Raw genomic sequence first — 16,242 nt, forward strand, 5'->3', positions numbered from 1 at the left:
CGACCTCAGCTTCTCGACAACACCGCTAACCCGCAGCAACCGTCAAGATGAAGTACATGTACGTTTATCCCTCGATCACACGACTCTCAAATTGCCGCATCGCACGATTTTCCCGCTTCCGAACGGTCAATGGGCGCCTCGATATCAAATTCCACCGCCGATAATCAAAATCCGGGACTATTGCTAACAATTGCGCAACAGCCACTCTGAGGAAGAGCTCGCCATCCCCGAGGGCGTCAAGGTCGCCATCAAGAACAGGAATGTTCTTGTTGAGGGTGAGTGCGCACGGTAGAAGACCCTTGGGAATATAACACTGACATCTCCAACAGGTCCCCGAGTAAGCCAATCGCGATAGCCTCAACGATACCGAACCGATTCTTACACTCGCTAGGGAAAACTCACAAAGTCTCTCGGTCACTTGGCGGTCAGCTTCACGCACCCCAGGAAGGATGTCATCAAGATCGAGCTCCACCACGGCTCCCGCAAGAGCGTCGCTACCCTCCGAACTGTCCGCACTCTGATCGTACGTCGCGCACATCCTCAATTCTCTACACTGGCAAACAAGGAAGGACTGGGCTGACTGGAAGTAGAACAACTTGATCATCGGTGTCACCAAGGGTTACAAGTACAAGATGCGTTACGTATATGCCCAGTATGTTGCACCAGCCGCACACTCTTTCAGAACCCGCCGCAGAGCATATTCCGTCCGACACGATTTTTCAATGTCTTCAAAGGGTCAAACCAGGACTCCTGGCTCAGACGTGAGATGCTGGGAGCGCTAGAATGGTTTATGCTCAAGGCGAGGGTAATACACAGGGTCGGACACGACTAACATCACACCTAGTTTCCCCATCAACGTCAACCTAGACAAGAACAAGGAGACCGACTGCTGGGAGGTTGAGATCAGGAACTTCATTGGCGAGAAGCTCGTACGAAGGGTCGTCATGAGGCCCGGTGTTGAGGTTGAGGCATCAAAGAACCAGAAGGATCAGCTCGAGCTGTCCGGAAACGTAAGGACCGCGGCACAACAACTAAGCCAAGCAATGCTAACATCACTCAGTCGCTCGAGGACGTCTCCCAAGGTGCCGCCGATATCCAGCAAATCTGCAAGGTCCGCAACAAGGATATCCGAAAGTTCTTGGACGGTCTGTACGTGTCGGAGCGCGGTAACATCGTCGAGGACGCGTAAACGGTTCTGGGGAGTACGGGTTTCTTTACGGGCAATGAGCATCTATGAACTTCTCTGCATCATATGCGGTTGGCGCCTGGGGGTCTAAGATCAAAAACGATGTTCAAACAATACCACCATGACTTGATGGAATCGCGCCGACACATTCACGATGAAGTGTGAGGTGATGAGAAGTCAATAAGATCAGTACTTGCCAAGAGACATGAATGATCTGAACTTACTTCAACACTACGGCGAGCTTTGGTTTCATCATGCACTTGTTGACGATTCGGTTCTGTGATGAGTCCTCGTTTCAAGACCCTCAGCCTCTTTCCATGGCTTTGCTTTTACTAACAACATGCCCCACACACGGGACTGAATAATGGGCGTGATGATCGTTCCGCATCACCCCTTGATACCCATGTACTAACAAGCATATCTTTCCTCATTTTGGCGATTGTACAGTCCGCGGATATGATATTTCCACATGACGTACACGGCGGCTCTTCGTGCCTAAACCCCGCATCGTGGCTCGTTGCAGTATCTACCACCGGGATAATGATGAAGCTATCGCCGTAAAGCCCGACCTTGACGGCTCATTATACTCTCGATTGGCAAGCATGTAGTGCAGGCACGGAGAAACTGCCGTCGTTGCAGAGTATATGAGTAGGGTGCTGCCCTAGAAATGGGTGATTCATTCACGCCTCTCAGTTGCTCGCCCCACCACAGCCTTGCGAACCCCAAGGACCCCACTAAACATCAATTCGCAAACGATCCACTGATTTGCGATCATGCCGGACAAGCTCGATGTAGAAGGTCTCCTCCAGGAGTCCAAGGCTGAATATAAGCGCCTTGGAAAGAGCGGCCTGAAAGTATCAGTACCCATCTTGGGTGCTATGAGCATTGGTAGCTCCAAGTGGCAACCCTGGGTTATCGAGGAGGAAGAGTCGCTACCATTGCTGAAGGCTGCGTACGATCGCGGTCTAACGACCTGGGATACTGGTATGTTTGATAGGCTGCATGCCAATTTTTGATAGCTCACTAATATCTCGCAAAGCCAATGTTTACTCCAACGGCGTCTCTGAGGAACTTGTCGGTAAAGCAATCAAAAAGTACAACCTGCCTCGCGAGAAGCTCGTCATCCTCACAAAGTGCTTCGGTTACGTTGGTGAAGATCCAGGTCTGCGCACCATCCAGTACGGCAAGGAGTTGCCTCAGTTGAAAGACTACGTCAACCAAGGTGGTCTCTCCCGACAAGCAATCTTCAACGCCGTTAATGCGTCGCTCAAGCGTCTCGATCTGGAGTATATCGATCTTCTGCAGATTCACCGCTTCGATCCAAACACACCTCTTGAGGAGACCATGGAAGCGCTGCACGATCTAGTCAAGAGTGGGAAAGTGCGATACATCGGTGCCAGCTCCATGTGGGCGGTACAATTTGCGCAAATGCAATTTACTGCTGAGAGGAATGGCTGGACCAAGTTCATCAGCATGCAAAACCACTACAACCTACTGTACCGCGAGGAAGAGCGTGAAATGAATCGGTTCTGCAACGACACTGGTGTTGGTCTTATTCCGGTATGCTTCAGTTTCAAGTACAGAGTCATCCCTTTGCTAACAACCGATAGTGGGCACCGCTATGTCGTGGCCATCTTGCTCGGCCTCCTTCCGCATTTGGCTCGACCACCCGTTCAGAAGGTGAACAGAAAGCTGGCAACCAGACATCTGGTAACAATGAGCGTGACAAGAAGATCATCGGCCGTGTCGAAGAGATCGCGAAGAAGCACGATTGGAAGATGAGCCATGTTGCGCTCGCATGGATCAACAAGCGTGTTGCGAGTCCCATTATTGGTTTCTCCAGTACAGAGAGGATGGATGAAGCGCTTGCAGCAAGAGGTAAGCAATTGACTGAGGAAGAGGAGCAGTATCTTGAAGAGCTGTACGAGCCCGTCAGGATTGTTGGACATTCGTAGAGAAGTCACGCGATGACCTCTAGATAGGTGCGCGTGATTGACTAGCAAGACATGGATGCGCGCCATTATAGAATATACCGAATTACCGAAATTCTCTATATTGCTTTTCTGAATGAGTAGTTCTGAAGTTCAACGTTGAATGCGGCATGCGCCTCATGTATGTAGCCTCAGGTTGTCTTACGAAAGGCGGATAGTCCAGTAGGATGCTTACATGCATCTCCGCGTGGACCATGAGCCCTTGCAGCAATCAAGTGGACCTCTGATACACTCGGTCCGCATTAGGGCCTGGAGCTGAGCTGATACGCGTCGATGCGCGCTTTGTTGAAGTCGCCGAGCGCAATGACGTCGGTCACGCGATCTATCTCACCACCGTACCTGATCTTCCGGAACAACCGCACAACGACGACAGATAGCTGAAGCGAGCGAAATGTAAATAAAGAGGCTCAATTGCTAGCTTTCAAATTCTATCCCATGCTGTGAACTAATGCTACCTGGTGTACACGCATGCTTTCCCCGTTGGCATCTTGTTCCTTCCCCGCATTCTGGGCGATGCTCCCCTTCCCCGCATTGGCTCGACCATTCACGTCTCACGCCGGTTCGATTGGACCACAATGTGGTGATCGATCAAGTGACCGTCTCCTGTGCCTGCCGGCGACAGACTGAACCCCTCATAAGCTGCATCCTCCTCCCTTTCTTGCTCTTCCTCCCAGCCTCCACTGTGCCTCAACATCTCACATCTTTCCCATAGCTCTAAGCAATCCCTATACAGCTTCCCAAGCTCTTTCATCATCTGAAACTCTTCCCAATCTTTCAGTAGCTCAGCTGCAACTGTATACCACCACAATGGCCGCAGAGACAGAAAACACTCTCCAGAAGGTCGACTCTTTGACCGACCACCAGGATGGCGCCGCTAAGAAGGGCCACCGCAGAGTCAGCTCCATGGCTGCTGATGTCTACCGGATCGAGGATCTAGGTGAGTACCTCCTGTGATGATGGCCCAGATGAGGGGTCGTGCGTGAGGGGCAGGCGGGCTGACAGCACCACAGAGAAGGAAGGCAAGAAGATCGAGATCGCAATCGAAACCCAGAAGCTGAATTGGTAAGTGATTCTCACTGGTTCATTGATGCGAATCATCCAACAGCGGTGTCGACCCGCTCATCGTCGTCCGGATAGCTCCGGTCAGCTCCGATACTTTGCATCATGCTAACGCAATACCTCCAGGAAGCTGAACAAGTCACCGACCACTGTCGAAGACCCATCAGTCTTGAAGATGCCACTCACCGAGCCCAAGCTCAAGTCCATCGCCCTGCACTTCCCGCTAGGCCTAGAAGTCACCGCACGGAACATGAAGGGTGTCACTATCAAGGATGCACTAGATGCCATCCACAAGCAGTTCAAGAAGCGCGTAAGTATTCCTGATCATTGCATCTTACCCTCGGGCATCGCTGTTGATACTCTGATACCCCTTGTCATTTACGGCTAGTGTGGAAGAGCATAGCTGACCCTTTCCCATAGGCAGACGACGAGTTCGAGAAGCCATACCTAATGGGCTTTGAATGGGACCCAGAGGAGTGCTACACCCGCTTTATCGTCCACCAGTCGGCCGTCCCGACAGTAAAGAACGACTTCGGCTCAAGCAAGAAGAAGAAGAAGAACAAGGCTGAGGGCGAGGAGGGTTCCTAAATGAACGACTCGCCCCTTCCCTAACTTCGACTTCTACACACAGCCTCAGTCATACTTCCGTGCTTCGGCATCGGTATGTGCGGGGTATGGATATGCACTCGGGTGCTGGTCAATTTTCATATCGATATGGGAAGAGCGAGCGCGTCTGCTGCGGTGGCATGACTGGTATGCTGTATGCCTGTAAAGGTAGGCGGTCTACTGGCTGGGGCTATCGAGCGGTGGATATGCGTCGTGGAACCGTTTGCAAGATGCTTGCTGGAAAGGCAGCATCTGCTTATGTATGCTCTCTCGGGCACTGTTTTGGGTTGCTGGAAAGCACCTGGTATAATGAGAAGACCTGGTTATCGTGAATCCCTTTCTCGGATCTTGCTGTGATGTTGTTGTAAAGCTTTTGACGTCGATTGGGGCGGGACCCACTGCGGGCAGCTGGAGCTCTCCACCACGCTGCCCATAAGCGAAGGCACGTTGCGGCTTCCGCGGATGGAAATGACTTCACACATGGCCTATGAACAGCGTCTGCCTGATGGAATTGTTCAAGCATGTGCCGCATCTAGCACAACAGCATGCGCAACGCGAAAAAAACGCCCATAGCGCCCGCTCAGCTGCGCTCAAATCGGATAGCAGGTAGCCATGCATTGGTAGCGCTGCAAGCGCTGGCGCTTCACTACCCTTAGCATAAACCTTTGTCTTTCGACACCGTAATTTGAGCATCACTAACCCGTCTTTCTTCCTCGTATGATTATATTTACTTCTTGACATACAACTTCAAAAGTCTACATATTTGGTCCAGGTTCGGACATTATACGCGCAACGTAGCAGACGACCACAACAACCTCGCCTATCATCACAACGAGTCAACAACAACAATATCCGCCTGTGTCTAAGTCCTTCCAGACACCGCCTACCATCTTGGGTAGATATCAATGCGATGTTCGCAAATCTCCAGATACGACCTGCACCTGCCAAGACTCGACGCCGCAAGCCTAGCTTATCCATCCGCGCTGGCGTCACAAAGCGCAGAGTTTCGACTGTGTCGGCAGTGAGTGCTAGCAATGTGCCATCGATGAGCTTTATGGAAGGGCTGTTCGGCGATGAGTTCCCCGAAGCCTTTGGGAGTGGGGCTCAGAACAAGAAGACCATCACAGACTTGCCAACAGAGCTTCTCGAAATCGTATGCGAACATATCTCTAAGCTCGACATCAAGCGATTGCGGCTCGCGAGCAAGCATTTGGCGTCGAGCGTGTATCTGCGCATAGATCGCATTTATGTCTCGCCTAATCGAGCTAATCTGGACTATTTGCATCAGATTCAGGCCCATCCTACATACAGAGGTCGTGTGCGCGAGATTGTCTGGGACGATGCTCTGCTCAACGAGTATTCAACCTTGAAGGAGTTTCGCGCCGCAATTGTTGCCGACGAAAGAGAGACTACTAGGGCCATCGAAAGCCGACTTGAGGAAGCCATGGAGATTTATGGTGATGAGAACCCTGAGTACCGGTCATTGGAGATGGAAGACCTACTACAAGATGGTCGACTAACTGAGGTTGCGAAGGGAATTCTTCTGCGATATGACGATCAGTTCTCAAGAGACATCCTTGCTAGGAATGCCACAATGATGAGCATTGAAGACAGCTATGTGCTATACCAGGAGCTATATCGTCAAGAACAGGAGCTTGTGGAACAGCAAATCGACGCAGCGGCACTACATCAAGCGCTAGCTGGCTTTCCAAACGTAAGGAGAGTTACCCTCACGACCGATGTTTGGCCCGCGTGGAACATCTTACCTCGATACAGCACGCCCTATCATCGTTCGTTGCCTCTAGGTTTCCGCAAACCAGCTGTCTGGCCATGGCTTCGACCTCGGGAGGAATCAGAGACTATACTGAATCAGTGGCGCTCTCGTAATGCCAAGCTCACCAAGGACGGAGTTCTCCTGCCAGGAGAACACAGGAGTTATGGCGTTGTGGTTTCAGCTGTACTCACCATGCCAAACCCACAGATCGAGGAGTTCGTTATCGAATCCGAACACCAAGCGAATTGCTATCACCACTGCTTCCTTGTCGAAACTTCACGCAACTACCAAATCACGAAACAAATGTTCCAACGGACACCCCTGAAGCACCTTAAACTAATTGTCACTCCTCCAAACGACTATATCATGAATCCAGAAAGCTTGACCAATCTCAAGTCCTTACTGGCAGAACTACAGTATCTCGAGCATCTCGACCTCGGCTTCAACGACAGTAGATCAGGCCGGACGTGGCGCTTCTTTCTGCGATTCAATCCCATCCCTGAGACTATGAGATCGCGTCTGCGGAGTCTCACTCTGCGGAATGTAAAGTTGTCGGAGCAAGACCTCTGCAACATGCTTACGACATCGCCAAACTTACAGCACGTTACATTCTATGATTGTTTCCAGCGCATGCGTCCAGGATGTGGATGGCCATGGCTCTTCCGACAACTACGAGAGTATTACAATCGCGAAATCAATGTTAGCAAACCAAGTTTTACGGTTGTGGCACCACTGTCTCGCCAGGACTCACAACTTGTGGATGAGGAAGTGGATGCTTTTTTGTATGGCGACGACGACGCTGAGAATCCATTTGTCACTCGGCCACCAAAACCAGGAGCTAACGCGATTAAACCACACATGGGGTGGAAGGTTTGGAATCGCGATGGGAGCGTTAGGGAGCGGATGACTGAGGTGGCAGAAAGAGAGGAGATGCAAGAGCGGGATGAGGAAATGTAGTGGAATTATTGGGCACTTGACACAGGTCGGGTGCAGCCTGGAACTTGAAAAATGATTGCCACGGGCAGGATAATGGTCCCTCCGCCACAGTTCGGTGCACGGTGTGGGAACCTCGAGATACTCACGGCGTCGATGCAGAGCAAATCGAGCCCTGTAAACTAGGGGCAAAGTGCAAAAGCCGAAGCTCCTTAGACCACGGGTTCAAGCTGTGATAGGTGAGAGGTCTTCTGTTATTCATCGCCCGTTCATCTGAGAAAACTTCCAGAATATCGCGATGAATTGGGCGTGGACGGAAGTGGTAGACAGACGTCAAGAGATGACAGGGTGGAGAGGAGTGAAGTAGCGTGATCGGGCTTTTCATCCGCTGATAACATTATGAAAGAACTTAGGAAGCATAAGTTGAACTATCTGCTGCGGGATGGTGGCCAATCAGCCCGCTATGGATACCCAATTCTTGCTAGTTAAATTTTAGTTGGACGTTTGCTTACGCACGTGGGATGGAGAAGTAACACGAGAAAAAGTACCGGTCTATACCTTTAAAATAGGTTTCAACATTTAGGGCACAACTCTCTAATACCGTCGCAAATTCTAGATATGATGTAGGAGAGAGCATCCTTCATGGACCTACGAGTACGGATTTTGAGCAGGTTTCGAAGCAGACAAGCAATCTTGACCGCTAAATAGGTTTTTTTTTGAGAGTTTTCTATTACTTGAAACTTGTGTTATAGACTCCTAATCCTACCTCTCGTCCTCTTCATAAACGCCCCCAGTGCCAATGTATCATCCCTCGATCTTCTCGCTTCTTTCCTTTCATACTGTTAAATCCAGGTGATGACCCCCCTAGTTAACTAGCCCCTCCACAGTTTCCGGCCAATTGCCCAAGATCATGGCATTCCCTGGCGTTGCTCCTGGTAGTGGGCTGAGGAGCTTCACCTTCTTCTTCGCCTCATCTACGTCGGCGACGTAAATGTACCCCTTGATACTGCTGTCGCGGATAACAGCCTGCGGATCATTCGGACTCGCTGTAGTGATTGCCAGTAGCTGATTCTGCATTGCCTCAGACGGTATCACTTTTTCAAAGATTTGTCGCTCGACAGTCATGCCGTATTCGTCCACGCCGCCGTTGACGTCTCCTTCGATGACGCGGAAAATGTTGAGGTCGGCAGCATCGGCCATCTGGCTGCTAGGAGCGAGTGTTTCTTCGCCTTTTCCGAAGAAGTATTCTTTGATTTGGGAGTGACGCAGGGTTTTCATGTATTCTTCGCTGCGGTCCACGCAGCCGCCGGACTTGTCGATACGGATTACGAAGACGGATTCAGAGGGATCGCCGCTGGTGCGGGTTGAGAATTTGCGAGAAAGATCGGAGTAGAGACGTTCGGAGCCAAGGGTTATGAGGACGTTGACTAGGGGCGGTGTTAGTCGAATGACCTGAATGTGTTTATACATACAATGGATTGCCTGTCGTCCAGGACATTGGGTGTTGGACGCTGTGTATGTGTGGACATGGGCGATGGTGGAAGGGAAAAAGGCAGAAATAGTATTCAAGACATCACACGTACTAGAGAACTCAGAAACGATATGTTCTATGTTGTCGTAGACGCCATTTCTCCCTTGGCTGATGGCGCCTGAGCTATCAATGATGAAGCCAGCCTGCTTGCTGAGCTTGTCCTCCTCCAATCTACTTGTAACAGCAAGTGCCATGCGTGTCACCAACGGCTTGAACACCTTGCCCTCCTCTGGGTCCTTGAGACCGTAGTGATATACCAGCGGCATCTTCACCGGGATAGGGCTGGGCCCTGAGATTGGACTGCTACCCCAGCCCTCTTCAATGTCTACGATGGACGAGTACACAGCTGCTGAGAAGGAGCCGGGCACGCTGAGCATACCCTGGCGCGGATCCAGGTTTATGACCATTGGCTGCCTGCTCGTCTTGACCGCGTAGGACGTGAGGGTTTTGACGAGCGAAGTCTTGCCCGAATTCTCAGGCCCTACGACGAGTACTCTGGGGCCCATCTCGACGCTGCCGCTGGCGATGCTCTTGTCGCGCAGATTTTCTAGCGCAAAGTGTAGGTTCGCACAGCTCAGCATGGGTGTTTCTTCAGCGACATAATCCGACTCAACTTCACCGCCGATATCGAGCTTGCAGCCGTGCCATGTGAAGATGGCGCCCTTGGTGCCCTGGAAGGTATACGTGGTGGACGGGGCCAGCTCGGTACCGAAAAACTCTGCGGTTCCCGATTGCAGCTTAATTGTGAGTGTTCGGGAGAAGGATACCTCGAAGCGATATTCGGTGTTGGCAGCAAGGTCTTGGGTTCGTGTGGCCGTCGAGGTAGGACCATTTTGGGCTTCGGCGGGCTGCGAGGACAAGTTGAGGCCTGGTAGAGAAATCATGTTCAATATCGTCGCGTATTGCGCACCTAGAACTATGAGAGTCAGCGGCGCAGGTCAGTCGATAGTGTCGGAATGGTGAAGTCGCAGCGGCGACGTGATTGGTATGAGAGACCGCGCTCGAGCAGCAATCGCATGCAGGAAGCGCTGGAGCTGAAGCTCGAGCCCTGCGGACTTAACGCGAGCCTATTGGCGGAGGTGGTGGGGTGCTGTCCCCATGAAAGCCGGCCTGTCGGTAGGAAGCTCATCAATCTAAACTGCAATTGAACCTCGTCATCCTTTCATCTGGCTTTCGATGATGCGGATATTGAGTCGCGTTTATGTATAGTCATGCGTAACGTCTTTGGCTGAACGCGTTCCCCTTGGTGTTGTCAACTTTCATATTCCTCCATCCCCGATAACCGTCGCGCGACTGAATCTGACCCTACTTGCGGGAGCTCCAAGTCCTCACGTTGACAGTCTGGACTTCTCTTATAGACTATGAGGTCTTCAATAGCATCTCTGTCCCTAGGGGCTCTGTTCACCCTCTCATCCGTCTCCGCGGGACTAAATAACGCCGGAGAGCAAGAGCCTCTACGACCTCCCATCGATCCGCTCAAGTACAAAGCAGCATGTCCAGACTACAAGAACTATGCGATGCGACCACAGTATGTAAATTCACACACAAGAAGCGGCACATGCTGATGCATCCGACAGCCCACCGTACAGTACAGGCCCCATGGAACTACCCTTCCAACGGCCATCCAAGTACTGCCGAACCTTCGAATCGCCTCTCGTCGAAAAGGTCATTGATGACATGAACGACAAGATAGTCGACAAGGACCTCGCTCGTCTCTTCGAAAACGCATTCCCCAACACATTAGACACGACCGTACGATGGCACGTCGATGGGACTGTTAAACACAAGACCTCGAAACGAAACTGGGATCCAGCGGCGTGGAAGGGAGCGCAGAGCTTCATCGTCACAGGCGATATCAATGCCGAGTGGTTACGTGACTCTACAAACCAACTAGCACAATACCAGCTGCTAGCGAAGAAAGACAAGGATATACATCAGCTCATCTTGGGAGCCATCAACACACAGGCAGAGTACGTCATTGGCTCGCCGTACTGCAATGCTTTCCAACCACCTCCACCAAGCGGCCTGAACCCGACCTTCCAAGGCGATGGCGACAACGTACACCCAAACTACGAGCAATCATTCGTTTTCGAATGCAAGTACGAATTAGACTCGCTCGCTCACTTCCTCTCCCTATCGAACCAATTCCACAACCACACCGACTCGACCGAGTTCATCAATGGACGCTGGCTTCTCGCGCTCGATACATTACTCAGCGTGCTCCAGGAGCAGTCGAAGCCCACGTTCAACGAGCAAACAGGCGCTTACCAAGGCAACGAATACACATGGCAGCGTCAAACCAACATCGGCACCGAAACACTCAGCCTAAGCGGTCTCGGTAACCCGCTCAACGGCGGCACAGGACTCATCCGCTCTGCCTTCCGCCCCAGCGACGACGCCACAATACTCGGCTTCTTCATCCCCGCCAACGCCATGATAGCCGTCGAACTCCTACGCACAGCTGCTATCCTCAAGAAGGCAGGAAAGAAACACATTGCAAATGAAGTCCAGACGTGGGGCGAGACAATCCAAAAGGGTGTGTGGGAGCACGGCGTAGTCACGCACAAGAAATATGGCGAGGTCTTTGCATTTGAAGTCGATGGCTATGGATCTTCCATCTTGATGGACGACGCTAATCTGCCTTCTCTACTCGCTCTACCTCTTCTCGGCTTCACAGATGCGAACAACAAAATCTACAAAAACACCCGTAAGATGATCCTCGAGAAGAACGGTAACCCATATTACCTCACTGGCTCCGACTTCGCGGGTATCGGCGGCCCCCACGTCGGTGTGCGAAACGCGTGGCCCATGGCTGTCCTTGTGCAAGCTATGACTTCGGATGACGATGAGGAGATTATGACGTGTCTTGCTGCGGTCAAGAATGTGAGTAGCTTAGGCCTGGTGCATGAGAGTGTGAATGTGCAGTCTGGGAAGTCGTACACGCGGAGTTGGTTTGCGTGGGCGAATTCGGTGTTTGCACAGACAGTGTTGGACTTGGCGCAAAGGAAGCCGCATTTGCTTTTTGGTAAGGGGAGTGACGCGTATACTGTTGGTTGAAGTGGGAATCAAGAATGACGTGTGTCACTGATGTCTTCGCTGCGTGCGTAGTTGGATATCGACGCGGTATTGGGTTGATCACGGTCTCATCATTGTGCTTCCCGTTATCAATGCGTCGTACAACTGCAGTCAGTGGAATTCGAATGGGCGATGTATAACGATTTCATTACAGCCGCTTATATCACACAAGACTTCCTTGTCATCTAGTATCCCCCCATCCTATCTACGTCATATATCCGGCCAAATGTATCCTGTCCGTGCAAAAAACGCTCCAGACCTAATGGGTATCCAAAGAAACGAAACCAAAAAGAAGCAGAGAAAGTAGCTAGGCAATTAAATGAGATAGAAAGCAACGGGATGATTAGTATGGGGTATTTCAGGTCGTGTTATCGCCACCAAAAAAAAAAAAAAAAGAAGGAACAAAAAGAAGACCGCATACGCTTGCTCTCAAAGGGTTGCGAAACATCCAGGCCGTCGCAAATCATCCAATAACAGATATTGTCATCCAGGCTGGTAAGTTGCAGCTCTTATCGTGTTGTGTGTACAAGCTCAGCCAGTGAAGCTCATTTGGCTTCTCAACTTCTCCGTAGTTCTCCTCCTCGAAACAGCGCGCTGTTCGCCCGTTCCCTTGCCTTGGGCAAGACTCGTCCAGTCTTCCCAATCAGATGCCATCTCTGTGAGCACGTTGCCCATGACCTGTGCACTGGCCATGAGCCCGTGTTGCTCGCCCTCTAGAATACGGACTTCGCACTTGCGCATGAGCTTGCCGAGCCATCGGACGTTGTCGACTGGTACACGCGAGTCTTTGGATCCGTGGTGGATGACAACGGGCCTATTGATGTCTTCGTAGCGGAAACCGATAGTTTGCTTGGTTTCAAGACAAACAATTAGGTCGGTTGCGGGGTTTGCGTTTGCGGTTGCACGGTCCCAGATGGCGAAAGTCAGACGTTCGTCAAAGGCGCGTTGGCGTTCGAGCTCGGCCATACTGAGCATTTCCTGCATGCGTTGTGACTCCTCACTATTGGGGTCTTGGTTTGACAAGGTCAGCGTGCTTGCATTCGGCAAAACTTGGTCCATCATCATCATCGAATGTCGGTGGGTGTCCTTTAGTGATGGGCGGGTTGACGGTTGCTGTGGTGGCACTGGTGAAGGGGCCATGCTTTTCCGTCTAGTCTTGGGCGAGGTCTTCGGTCCGGTACGCTGAAGGCTGGCGCTTGTCGCACTGAGGAAGGTCGAGTTTGCCACCTTGAGTAAAGATGGAGGTAAAGCGCGAAGGAAGCGTTGCGATCGCGGAAGTTGCTGGGTAGGTGGTGAATCCTGGCTGATGCCGATGGGTGCCATTTGCGATGGCGGTATCCAGGGCGCAAGAAGGTGTACGCGACCACGGATATGTTGTGGCATTCGTAGAGATGTTGCCAATGCGTAAACGGCGCCTGCGGAGTGCGCAAGCATGGAAAACTTGCTGATTTTCAAAGACTGACATATCACGAGTACGTCATCTGATAGATGTTAGCTCAAAATTTCTCTTGGGATGACAAGTATCCACATACCAGGCCAGCTGAGAGGCGTCCCGTTCGGATCAGCTTGGCTGCCTCCAATACCAGGACGATCTGGTGTAATCAAACGCAGCTTCAGAGTCGCAGCGAGCTGATCGTAAAATGCCATCACATATCTAGTCAATCCCATACCAACACAGACAAAAACAGCAAAGCCGTTAGGGTCACCGACTTCTGAGAACGAAATAATTCTCCCCGTTTGTGGATGCCGGATCTTCTGTGAGAGACGTGCTGAATCTAGGTATTGGTGCACGTCCAGGTCGATGGAATCTAAACTTGCAGGTCGCTCCTCGATTATCGGGTGTGGTGGACTTTGCACTGCGGCCGATCTGGACTTTTCCTCCTTCCGATCGATCTTGTCATTGTGCTCTTTCTCTGCCTTGGCCGGCAGATCGGGGTGCGACCACCTCTTGCTGCTACTTGTGCGTTTGCGTTGCAATTGCATACTGTGCGACTCTGGCGGAGGAGACACAACATGCATTGAGCAGTGTCGAGTAATGGGCTCTTCACTGGCCGCTCGAGAGGGTGGTGCCAGTCTGCTTGTTGGATCCTCGGTCACACTGGAGGAGTGCTTGTGTTTTAAAGACTTGCCCATGATGACCGAACTAGTCGCCGCTCGACGCCCGAGCGCAGATCTCCCGCCGACGGCCAGTAGTGAGTTTGCTCGTTGGGGGACAGAGGATTCGCTACTTGACTTGGTTGCTTTCGAGATGATGCTTGCAGCACCGGGCGATCTTGACAGCCGTGGGTCTAGTATGGTCGGCGTCGGCGCAGACTCGTCCAGACTCTGGAGCGCAAGCGTGTAATCGATCGGAAGTGGGGTAAGCTCATCACCGTCATTCAATGTCAGACTTCGGTGCCGCGAGTGGCGCAGGTTGCGTGGTTGTGGTGGTACCGAGAGGTTAGGCCTGTCACCTTCTGCTTTTTCGGCCGGCCTGTCCATCGGCCTTTCCGTTAGCTTCTCGGCTGCTAATGCCGTTTCTTGTGATATTCCAAGCACCCTATGCGCCTTTGTCGAGTTCTGCACCCTCCTTTCGTCCTCTGACACGCTTGAAACCGTCGAGGTGGGCGACAACTCGGGACTAGGAATGGATGAAACGCGAGGCACCCTAGGTGGTGTTGCCCCTGCGTGTGCATCAACAGGCATCTTTCCGGCTAACTTATCTCTCCGCAGTTTTTGGTCTCTGAGTTCTCGGATCCTTTGAGCGACCTCGTTCTCTTCTTGTTCCAATTCTTCCAAAATATTCTTCTTCCTCTGTGCCTCGGGGTCCATCTTATTCTCCACTTCTGGAACCATATCCGTCTTCTGAGACTTTGGACGGCTCTTCTCCCCCGGTCGGCGCTTCTTGCTCTTGCGCGCGGGGCTGCCTGTGTGCTTCAGGGATGACCCGCGCTCGGGGATGAGTCCGCTGTCTGATGGGCTTTCGAGATGATGAGCATCAACTAGGTTCATACGTAGTCGTCTTGGGCTGTTATTCCTGCTGGGATGCCGCTGGGCAAATCTCGATGATTCGGCTACTGTCTCCAGTGATCGTTGTTCTTCTTTCGCAGAGGAGGGCTCTTCGCTGATCGTGTCCTCGTAGGGGAAGAGTTGGAGCGCAATCTTCTTCGAGGGGGAGCCAGTGGGGATATCGTCGAGGTTGTGTACGGTCACGCGCTTCCGTTCGGTCTCCTTTTGTCGTAGTCGCTCTCGCGAGCTCATGTACATTAAGCTCTTGTGCCCCTTCAGGCTCCTCTTGCTCTCGACGGACGATCTGGCGCTGCCAACCGACTGGCGCGGTACACCTGCTTCGACACTGATGTTACCGAAACTGCTCCCTGACCTATTTGAATGGGTCGATTGTAGGGAGCACGAGCTGCCGCCGCTGCGTCCAATATAACTGCTGAGCGAATGCGCTTTGCTTGGTTTCTTGGGGGCGGTAAGGGGCGACAGGCCGGATGGCGGCTTAGACGTTCGGATGACAGGCGGTTCGCATGCGTCGTCGGGGTACAGGTCGTTCTGGTCCCTTATTGAACTGTGGTAGTTGCCATGGTCCACCGAAATTCCATCATGTCCTGCGATCGAGTTCTTCTCCGAATGGGTGCGTACACTGGGCGCAGCGGATACGGAGAGGCCGTTGTCGTAGCCGACGAGGAGGTTCTCGAAATGATTATGCGCTGGAATGGATATAGCCGACAGCTGATCGATCAGGGACGAAATAACCTGGGGCGAGGCGGCTGTAGTGCGTATGTAATTAGGCGTGCGCTTGGTCGGTCGAGCATCCGTTGTCTTGACAGACGATGGGAGGGAGTCGCGCCGTCGCGACATCAAGGTCTGGGTCGCCGGGGCCCCGGTGGCTGCACTTGCACCGGTGGGGGAAGAGCACACGGGATGGTGGTTATCCATTTCCGCCGCGTGCTGCACGAGAGAAGGCCGTAATCCAGATTGGTATGCCGTCTATGTCACTCTGTCTGGAATGCTGCAGAGTTGATGATCAGTGCATGGTTGGCATGCAGAGTCCCCGGGTCCGGTAATCATGCGCGTCTAATTCCAGCCGGTGGGTGTAAAT

The 16,242-nt window shown here is 52.1% G+C and overlaps 7 protein-coding genes across 7 annotated transcripts; 5 read left to right on the forward strand and 2 right to left on the reverse strand.

Annotated features, from left to right (window-relative positions):
* Positions 1–47: 47 nt before the first annotated feature.
* Positions 48–1,189, forward strand: ALTATR162_LOCUS6266 (uncharacterized protein; the record flags this gene model as incomplete). The annotated part of the gene is made up of 7 exons (XM_043313887.1): positions 48–58; positions 202–275; positions 330–337; positions 392–523; positions 591–652; positions 845–1,010; positions 1,061–1,189. The coding sequence occupies 7 exons, from the start codon at positions 48–50 to the stop codon at positions 1,187–1,189; spliced, it is 582 nt and encodes a 193-aa protein (XP_043169822.1).
* Positions 1,190–1,959: 770 nt separating this feature from the next.
* ALTATR162_LOCUS6267 (uncharacterized protein) lies at positions 1,960–3,141 on the forward strand (the record flags this gene model as incomplete). The annotated part of the gene is made up of 3 exons (XM_043313888.1): positions 1,960–2,170; positions 2,226–2,746; positions 2,797–3,141. The coding sequence occupies 3 exons, from the start codon at positions 1,960–1,962 to the stop codon at positions 3,139–3,141; spliced, it is 1,077 nt and encodes a 358-aa protein (XP_043169823.1).
* Positions 3,142–3,984: 843 nt separating this feature from the next.
* ALTATR162_LOCUS6268 (uncharacterized protein) lies at positions 3,985–4,824 on the forward strand (the record flags this gene model as incomplete). The annotated part of the gene is made up of 4 exons (XM_043313889.1): positions 3,985–4,114; positions 4,188–4,239; positions 4,363–4,546; positions 4,657–4,824. The coding sequence occupies 4 exons, from the start codon at positions 3,985–3,987 to the stop codon at positions 4,822–4,824; spliced, it is 534 nt and encodes a 177-aa protein (XP_043169824.1).
* A 928-nt stretch (positions 4,825–5,752) lies between these two features.
* Positions 5,753–7,573, forward strand: ALTATR162_LOCUS6269 (uncharacterized protein; the record flags this gene model as incomplete). The annotated part of the gene is made up of 1 exon (XM_043313890.1): positions 5,753–7,573. One exon carries the CDS (start codon positions 5,753–5,755, stop codon positions 7,571–7,573), a length of 1,821 nt encoding a protein of 606 aa, XP_043169825.1.
* An 840-nt stretch (positions 7,574–8,413) lies between these two features.
* On the reverse strand, positions 8,414–9,964 carry ALTATR162_LOCUS6270 (uncharacterized protein; the record flags this gene model as incomplete). The annotated part of the gene is made up of 2 exons (XM_043313891.1): positions 8,414–8,976; positions 9,022–9,964. The coding sequence occupies 2 exons, from the start codon at positions 9,962–9,964 to the stop codon at positions 8,414–8,416; spliced, it is 1,506 nt and encodes a 501-aa protein (XP_043169826.1).
* A 477-nt stretch (positions 9,965–10,441) lies between these two features.
* Positions 10,442–12,137, forward strand: ALTATR162_LOCUS6271 (uncharacterized protein; the record flags this gene model as incomplete). The annotated part of the gene is made up of 2 exons (XM_043313892.1): positions 10,442–10,608; positions 10,658–12,137. The coding sequence occupies 2 exons, from the start codon at positions 10,442–10,444 to the stop codon at positions 12,135–12,137; spliced, it is 1,647 nt and encodes a 548-aa protein (XP_043169827.1).
* A 549-nt stretch (positions 12,138–12,686) lies between these two features.
* Positions 12,687–16,001, reverse strand: ALTATR162_LOCUS6272 (uncharacterized protein; the record flags this gene model as incomplete). Its single annotated transcript, XM_043313893.1, has 2 exons — positions 12,687–13,636; positions 13,688–16,001. The coding sequence occupies 2 exons, from the start codon at positions 15,999–16,001 to the stop codon at positions 12,687–12,689; spliced, it is 3,264 nt and encodes a 1,087-aa protein (XP_043169828.1).
* Positions 16,002–16,242: the final 241 nt, after the last annotated feature.

The sequence above is a fragment of the Alternaria atra genome, assembly GCF_907166805.1.
Source record: "Alternaria atra isolate CS162 genome assembly, contig: 25, whole genome shotgun sequence".
Classification (NCBI taxonomy): domain Eukaryota; kingdom Fungi; phylum Ascomycota; class Dothideomycetes; order Pleosporales; family Pleosporaceae; genus Alternaria; species Alternaria atra.